Source organism: Mauremys reevesii, linkage group 19 (genome assembly GCF_016161935.1).
Source record: "Mauremys reevesii isolate NIE-2019 linkage group 19, ASM1616193v1, whole genome shotgun sequence".
Lineage (NCBI taxonomy): Eukaryota > Metazoa > Chordata > Testudines > Geoemydidae > Mauremys > Mauremys reevesii.
The window spans coordinates 2654527-2663711 of NC_052641.1; the positions used below are offsets into that span (position 1 = coordinate 2654527).

The window sequence follows — 9185 nt, forward strand, 5'->3', positions numbered from 1 at the left end:
CTTTGGGGATGAAGGGCATGGCTGCCACCCTGCTAGTCCATGCCTGCTCCTCTCCAGCCTTAACGATGCACTGCAGTGACTATGCTCCTGCTCTTCCAGCCCACAGCTCTGCCAGTGCACCTCAGTCCTGACCTGCCTCCACTCCTTCGCTTGCAATCCTTGGCTTCCCACCCTGAGAACTCCACCAGTACTCCTCAGTCCTGTGATTCTGGGTCCCTGCTGCATTTCAGCGAGTGCTGATGGACTGTGCACAGTTGTGGCAAAAATCATGACATGGTTTTATGATGAGGACCCACAATGATGAGAAAGAGGGTCCAGACTCCCCTGTGCCCCATGGGAGGGTTTGGAAGCCAAGGGCTAGGAAGGTGTTTTGCTGCCACAGCTTCTGTTCCTTATGCCCATGCCAGTGATTCTCAGGCAGCAGACTATGCACACTGCAGATCAGGAATCTGGGCATCCCTGTCTCCCTGTGGGAGTTGAATAATAGAATATGAGGGTGGGAAGGGACCTCAGGAGGTCATCTATCCATCCAACTCCCTGCTGAAAGCAGGGCTAATCCCCAGACAGATTTTTGCCCCAGATACCTAAGTGGCCCCCTCAAGGACTGAGCTCATAATTTGCCATTTAGGAGGCTAGGGCTCAAACCCCTGAGCTATCCCTTCCTATTAGCAGAGCACAGCTCTTGAGGACTGGACATCCCCTTAATACCAAGGTGCTCTTTCCTTGAGCAGGCAGCAAACACGGACATTGGCTGGACCCTGGGCTACATGCTGAACCTCACCAACATGATCCCGGCAGAGGCTCCGGAGCAAGTGAAAGGGCAGCAGCATGGACTCTGGGCCGCTGCCATCTTCTTCATTGTCCTGACTCTGGCTTTCTGCCTCGTCGGCTTGCTCATATACATCCTGTGGTAGGAGCCATTCAGCAGGAGCAGATGGCCAGGGCTCCAGCATCTCGTACCCTCCACTAATGAGAGGCCTTAGACACCCTGTTAAATGGAGACTTGAGGGGCGGGGACCCACAGAATATAACTGACCCCACAGCAAGATTTAAACTAGGCCCTATATTGCATGAGGAGTAGGAGCCAGTAACCCCTGAGGCTGGAGTTTTCAAGGTATTTAGCCACCTAAAGATGCTGATATGCACCTAGTGGGATTTTTTTCAAAAGTATTTAAGTGCCTAACTTAAATTTTTTCACACAACTCACGGTCAACCTGTGGAACTCCTTGCCAGAGGATATTGTGACTGCCAAGACTATAACAGGATTTAAAAAAGACCTAGATAAATTCATGGAGGATAGGTCCATCAATGGCTATTAGCCAGGATGGGCAGGGATGGTGTCCCTAGCCTCTGTTTACCAGAAGCTGGGAATGGGTGATGGATCACTTGATGATTCCCTGTTCTGTTTATTCCGTCTGGGGCACCTGGCACTGGCCACTGTCGGAAGACAGGATACTGGGCTAGATGGACCTTTGGTCTGACCCAGTATGGCTGTTCTTGTGTTCTTATGAACTCCCCTTGTTTCAATAGGAGTTAGGGGCTTAGGAACTTTTGAAAATCCCATTAGGTGACTAACTGCATCTTCGGGTGCCTAAATACCCGTAAAAATCTCGCCTTAGTGCCCCTAGCTGCAACCAGTAGCAGGCTCACAAGCCTCTCGCATGAACCAATCAGTGGAGGGAGCAAGAGTAGAGCGAAGCACTATTTTTCAGAAAAATGTGGTTTATTAGCTGAAAAATCAACCCAAAACTATTTGTGAATTTGACACAAATTTGCTGCATAATTTGGGCCCAAAACAAAAATAAAATCAGGCTGGAGTCCCAAGGGGTTTAAGCAGTGTTCACCAGACAGCTGGAAGAGGATCTGACTTCCTACCACCTTTACACTGAGTGGTCAGCACACTTCCCTGCAAGGTAGGAAATGCAAGTTCAATTCTGCCTGCTGTAGAGTGGGAAGTGCACTTGGGTCTCCTGCTCACAGAGGAGTCTGCTTACCACCAGGCTACAGGATATCTTGGTGTGGGACTTTCTCAGTCTCTCCTGCTGAAACTATTCATTCCCCCAAAGCACCTGGCACTGGCCACTGGCAGCAGACAGGCCACAGGGCTAGATGGACGCTTTGTGTGGCCATTCTTATGTTCTTATGAAACACTGTCACTTTGTACAACATACTTGAATAACATGGGCAGCGGGTATCGTAGGCACGGGGAGGCTGTGCCTCCTCAAACAGCCTTGTGTTGCCCCGCCCACGCTCCACCTCCAAGCCAGGCCCCCTCCTGTGGTTCCCAGTGCTTTGCCCGGCTGGAGCTGGCTGGCCTGCCTCCTGCAGGGACTCCAGGCAGCTGGTGCTAGGGCCGTGCTGCCCGGCACGCTGGGGCTGGCAGCGGTGCTCTGGGATCCTGCAGGGGAGGGGGGCAGAACGGGAGGGGTGGGGCCTTGGGCACAAGGGGTGGGGTCAGGGGCTAGCCTCCCCCACCTACCTGGTCACCGGCCACCTATCCTTGAATAGTCAATGGGTGAGACCAGCACAGACTGACTCCATAGCCCAGTGGTTAGGGCACTCATCTAGCCATAGATGAGACTCGAGTCCCTGCTCCAATAAATATTTATACACAGTGGGAAAGGTTCAGCAGCCACTACCTAGAGAGTCCTGCATTGGTGGCTAGGGACCTTCCCTGTAAAGGGGGGAGACCTGAGTTCAAATCTCTAGCCCACCTCAAGTGGAGTTCTCCTAACTCCTGGGCTAAAAGTTGTAAGAAGGTGTTCTCCTCCAATGGCCATTGTGAGAATCTAGCCCTTTTACAATGCCTGAAAACAAAGCATTTGGGGGTCAATCCAAACAATGGACATTTTTGAGCCACTGGAATTTTTGGATTCAGCTCGAGCAGAACCGTATTTTTGTGGGTTTTTTCAATTTTTTGGAACTTGCAGAGATCTGAAAAAAGTCAGTTATTCACTGAGCTCTAACATGAGTCCCATGCTCTCCCACCACAGGTTACATACATACATTGTCTTGAATGGCTCTAGCTACTGGTTTTTAACAAACATTCTTGGGAGGGGCAGGCCTGTGAAACCGTCTCTCGCTTTCTGCTCCCACATGTAGGGACTCTGGGCTGCTGAGGGACTCATGCTGCTAGCCCTCCCTTGCACTGTGGGTCCAGTAATTCATGCTAAGGGCTATACATTGCCATGCCAGGCTTCGCCAGGACCGACAGGTAGTGCAGACCCACCCTAGCAGTTAGGAAGGCATCACCTGAGTCTGCGGTGGTTAAATGAGATCCAAGCCCTAGCTCTGGTCTCTGGTAAATTTAGAGCTGACAGCTGCCCAATCCTGCATTTGATATAATTTTAATGAGACTTTTCCATTGCAATTTACCTTATGGATTTAATCAATTGGCACGTTAATTAAAAGGCGAACTGAGTGTTAAAGTGTTAGTGAGGATTAGCAGCTATATCAGAATAACAGTCAGAGTCTTCCCAAAGGGAGTCTGTTCCCATCTCAGTCCCCAGGGGGTTTTCCCAGGAGCCCCTTTGAGGGTGAGGAGATGAGAATTCCTCAGGATGTGAGGGATAATTGGGGCCTTCAGTGGTTCCTTGGCCTGGTTCCACCCTTGTATACCACCCAAATCCCGTTCATCCCCAGTAGCTTCCCTCCCTCTGCTTGCTCCCCCAGTGGGTGGGAGGACTGTTCCCCAAAAATCTTTAAATGCATCAGTAATGAAAGCCATGGGCATTTTGCTCGAGTGGATGTTTGAAGGTTAGCCTCTTTGATAGTTCCAATGGGAACAAGGTCTCTGCACCAAAGAAATCCAGCCAGGGCTCAAGTGGGATACAAGTTTTTCCCTGACCCATGCACTGGAGTATATTTCATCCTATTTCTTCTCTGCCTGCAACACCGACTCCATCACTGTCTTCCATCTCCTACCTTATTTTTTGTCAAGTTCTGTGATTTGTTTCCTAATCAATATTTCTGTTGCTAGTGCTAGCCTTTGGGTTTTACTTTCTCTGGAGAAAGCGCAGAGACTTTGCATTTATTCCTACTTTATTTCATTAGCAAACTAATTTTTACATGCAGAGAAGAGAAACTGTGATGTGGTCTGTGAAAGTAAATGCCTGTCATTCCGAGGCATAAAAACATGAACCAATAAATGTATCTAAAAGCTCCGACATGGCACCTCCTGGCTTCAACTCAGTCTGAAGTCTGGACTGCAGGCAAATAGCTGGGTGTCATGAACTGCTGCTTTCACAGAGATGAGAAAGACTACAAACCTTCCCAGGGCAATCAGCAGTGGAAGCTCGTCTTGCCAAGGTGCATGTGCTGCTTGGCTCCAGAGCGCCCTGCACATCTGCAATGTGTCATCATTGTTAAATGGATCAGAAGGAAGCCATCAATGGAATCACCATCCCATCCCAGACTGGCTGACAGGGTCATGGGTGTGTCTGTATCTGCATGGCTCTTGGACCAACAGCCTAGCTAAGAACAAGGATGAGCTGAAGAAAAGTAATTGCTGTGCACAAATCTCAACACAAGGATCCCCAGGGGGTGGGCTCACTGTGCTGTCGTGCTGAAGGGCCACCTGGGAACAGGGGCAGCTCCAGGCCCCAGCACGCCAAGCGCGTGCTTGGGGCGGCAAGCCACGGGGGGCGCTCTGCCGGCGCCGTGAGGGCGGCAGGCAGGTTGCCTTCGGGGCTTGCCTGCAGAGGGTCCGCTGGTCCCGCAGCTTCGGAGGACCTCCCGCAGGCACGCCGAAGCCGTGGGACCAGCAGACCCTCTGCAGGCAAGCCGCCGAAGGCAGCCTGCCTGCCGTGCTTGGGGAGGCAAAATGCCTAGAGCCGCCCCTGCCTGGGAAGGCTTCTTACTGCTGCTCAGAGAGTAGTGGCCTCCAAACTGTGGCCGTCTCAGAGCTACTTCTAGCAAAATCCCCTGCAGCTCTCCAAACCCAGGAGTCCACAGCAGGGGGACCCAGCCTGCCCCATCCTCTCTGGGCCTCTTTGGGCCTGCCAAGGTGAAGATGCTGAGGCAGCCGTGGAATCATCTGCTGCACTGTTGGTGACCCCGATGAGAACTCAGGAGTGGCGTTGGCTTTGCTGACTCACTCTTTTAAATGGCATTGCAGGCACCTCCACTTAGCCCCTTTGGCAGGCCAGGGCTGCCCGTTACATGGGATGGCTCTGTTCAGGGAATTCTGTCACCCACGGCAGGTGCTGATCCTAAGGATGGTCAAGTGTGAAGAATATGTCTGTGAAGTTGGTTTGGATGGGTGGGTGGGTGGAGGTTAAATGATATTCTGTGTTACATGATCCAAGAGATTGATTCTGAAATAATTTCAGTGCCCAGGAAAGCTGCCCTGCTGCTGATACATTGAGGAGGTCAGGGCCAGCTCCTTCTGGTTTGACTACACTCCACATACAAGAACATACAAGCTGCTGTTACCATTGTATATTGTTGGTGTCATAAACAGATAGTTAAGGGTTAAGGTCTCTTTTACCTGTAAAGGGTTAACATGCAGTACCTGATGACCACCTGACCAGAGGACCAATCAGAAACAAGATAATTTCAAATCTCTGTGGAGGGAAGCCTTTGTCTGTGTTCTTTGTTAGAGCTCTCTTTGGATCTAAGAGAGGCCAGTCATGTCTCCAAGATCTCCTGGAGTAGTTTCTACTATTCAATAGTGAGTATTAATTAGAAAGGCGGATTAGTCTTATAATTTGATTTCTACATTTGCAATTGTGTGTTTGCTGAAGGAAATTCTTTATTCCTGTTTGCTGTTACTTTGCTTTGACTGAGAAAGAAAGGAGGGGGAATTCTCTCCAGAGATTAATAAGTTTAGACCCTGTATTGTTCCATCTTGGTTACAGAGACAGTGACTTTCTTTTTTTTATTCTTAATAAATTCTTTTCTATTAAGGACTTGGTTGGTCTTTCCTTGGGTGGATTCTCAGGGAAAGGGGAGGGGGAGGTATCCCTCTGTAGTTAAATCCCGGTGTCTCTCCTAGGAAAAGAGAAGGGGAGGAAGCAGGGGGGAATGGTTTATTTCTCCTGGGTGTAAGAACTCCATGGATTTGGGGCTCTTGGGATCCCCAAGGATTTTGGGGAAGGACTGTGTCCCAATCCACGTTCCTGATTGGGTGGTGGCAGCTTTTACTAGATCTAAACTAGGATTTTAGTTTAGAGGGAAACCAAGGCAGGTCCCCACATTGGAACCCAACAGCTCCAAGTGGGGGTGAGACCTATGACAGTTGGTTGTGTGGACAATTGTTTGCTTGCAAGATTCCTTTGAAATTGCTGCACTCCCATGAATCACTACACTGTGTGTGCCCTCCACGTAGCATAGCACAGCAAGTTCAGTCTTTGTTCGATTTCTGGGAGCCAAACATGAGGAGCTACTAAGACCCAGTGCACTCAGTACTAGCTATACCAGGCCACCACATTCAAAGGAAGAGGAGGTGCGTGGCCCCGGACAAAGAACACTGAAGTCCTGATAGCTGTCACCCAGCGGCCCGTTGGTGGGTCACTTCTCTGTGTCAGCTACTCAACAGGCCCGACATACACACTACACCTAACACGCTGGTGTCATGATATTTACCCAAAAGGTGGCATGAAATATGCCCTTGGACAACTACTCACCATAGCCCTATCAGTAATATTCTGATGGCTGTATGATCAACCTGCAAAAACTTATACAGCGGTGCTGGACTCATGACTCAAATGTATTTAAACCAGGCATGTCTAGGAGAGCTAATAAACCGGTTTCTCCCCCCTCCCTCAAAAAAGGAATGTGGTTCCGCTAGCTTGACTGGGTGTCCATATAACTGGAGCAAGGTGTGACCAAAGACAAAGAAAAGCACATCTGCGTGGCAGGCAAACAAAGCCATCGGGAGAGCAAGTAACAAGCTCTGCAGGAGATGGAACCCGCACCCACAGGGAGCCTTCCTGCCTCTGGCAGCAGGGTCAGTGACCTGTGAGAGACACTTTTCAAAGGTTTTACTGCCCTATAAGAGAGGAGCAGAGAACCCTCCGTTATCCTTCACCTGAGGCGACAAGGCAAACCAGCACCTGGGACTCTGGGGGATCCTGGCTCAGAGCCAGCCAGCCATCCCTGGAAAAGGAAGCTTGGTGAGGAAATTACCTTGAACAAAGACTGACTTGTTAAGCCAAATTTTAGCTTCTTGTAGCCCTTTTATCTTTGTCCTTGAACTCACTTCAAACCTGGCTTTGTAACTGAATAAACTGTTTTACTTTTTATCTAAACCAGTCCGGTGCTTTGATTGAACTGGAGGGACTGTAACACCAGGCAAGAGACCAAGCTGCAGTTCCTCTCTTTACAGGAGCAGCAAGTGTAATCATTTCAGTGAGTGTCCCAGGAGAGGGCTGGGCGCATCAGGGAAACAGTTCTGGGAAATTTAGGACTGAGAGTGTTGGGTCACTTTGAAACACTAACAGGGGTAGAAATCAGGCTGTGCCCTGCACGCTTGTCTGCTGGCTCTTGGTGTCCAGGCAGTGAGCTGCATAAACAGAGCATTTAAGGCACCCAGAGTTATGCCAGGCAGGCAGTGACACAAACCATCACTGGTCTAGGTGGAACCCCAACACGTCACAGAGGCGGTGTTGGGAAAGACCCTGCAAAGTCTAAAGAATGTTGCTACAGGAAGCAGAAAACCCAGCCGTGGGTCTTAATATTATTGCAGAGTTCTCAGGGGCTCTAAGATGACTTGGGAGCTCAGTGAGAACCTGATCACAAGGTACAGTAGCGTGTCAGCATGAGTGATGGGTTAGATGTGAGCTGAACTATGCCCCCAGCTTTGGCCATCCTACTGGGTTCTTGTGACCTCTCTATGGGACTTTCAAGGGGAGGGGGCTCTTCCTACCATCATTCTAAAAGCTGGGGTGCAAGGGAGAGCAGACAGGCTGGGGAACAATCCCAGCATCAGCCCCCCACCCACACAAGAGCTGATGCAGACTGTATGAAAGGAGATCCAGGCCCTACTTGTGAGTCTGATTTTATCCTCGGAGTGGAATAAAACTTCCTCTCCAAGGTGACGTCCAGCATGACATGAGCATGTGCCACTGCCTCTTTAATAGCCCCTAAGCAGCAGCAGAAGAGATGCTGCTGCAGAAATAAGCAGTCCCAGGTTCCTGCAGCCTATAGCCCATAGGGTTTAATAGCTGTAGAGAGGGGAGGGATAGCTCAGTGGTTTGAGCATTGGCCTGCTAAACCCAGAGTTGTGAGTTCAATCCCTGAGGGGGCCACTTAGGGATCTGGGGCAAAATCAGTACTTGGTCCTGCCTAGTGAAGGCAGGGGGCTGGGGTCAATGACCTTTCAGGGTCCCATCCAGTTCTAGGAGATAGGTCGGTCTCTCTCTCTCTCTCTATATATATATAGATCCATAACACCTTGTGTGTTCATCAGCCAGGACATACACACCTTAGGGGGCTTCATCACAAAGGATGGTTGAGTCCTTTACCCACCTGCACTATTCTTACACTGACTCCTGAACCCAAACTGCTCCAGCTCCCTCAAATAATCACCTAATTGGGCCATTACATTTAACTACAAGGCAGTCACTGATGCATATCTACTTAGTCCAGTTGGCATAGTTGTTTACAAGCTACATCCACCTCCACTGCATTGTTCAGAGGTTCAACTCCACATGCAAAGGCCTGGAATTGCCAGGGCTTTAGAACACTGCATCTCTGGCTGCCTCAGTGGGGCAGTAGCCACATGCTGCAGCCCCTGTGCTGGAATGTCCAGCCCCTCAGAGTTTGTGCTTGTGAATGTGTTGGGGGGACCCAGAAAGAACTGGCAAGTGCAGGATTTTTATTTTATTTACAAGCATGTTTAGTGAGTTATTTGGAAGTCTGTACTGGGGGCCCTCAAACTTGGAGCCCCCCCACCCTGTGCAGAACCATAATTACATCTCTACCTCAGTTTCCCCAATGGACTTTCAATAAGTCTAAAGAGACAGATGTATAGTGAGCAGTGTCCCTTCAGGGGCCTAGTTTATCTAACCCAAAGGCAAACCATTACCCAAACAGGCTCCATCCAGTATCCTAAGCAGTAGGAAGAGGCTGCGTTAACTTTAGTCCAACATTTCCACTTATGTCCAGGTCCCTGACTAGTGAGCCCCTCATGATTCAGAGCCCTCCTCTGGAGTCAGGGCCACTTGTCATCAGCTCAGGAAGGG

General features: G+C 49.9%; 1 protein-coding gene across 3 annotated transcripts in view; it reads left to right on the plus strand.

The window, feature by feature from the left end:
• Positions 1-1226, plus strand: part of LOC120386571 (ectonucleoside triphosphate diphosphohydrolase 8-like) — a 67612-nt gene extending 66386 nt beyond the window's left edge. For all 3 annotated transcript variants that reach the window (XM_039505953.1, XM_039505954.1, XM_039505955.1), the window contains one exon: positions 732-1226. In XM_039505953.1, the coding sequence (XP_039361887.1) occupies positions 732-914 (183 nt within the window). In that variant the 3' untranslated portion in view covers positions 915-1226. The remainder of the gene's footprint in view (positions 1-731) is intronic.
• Positions 1227-9185: the final 7959 nt, after the last annotated feature.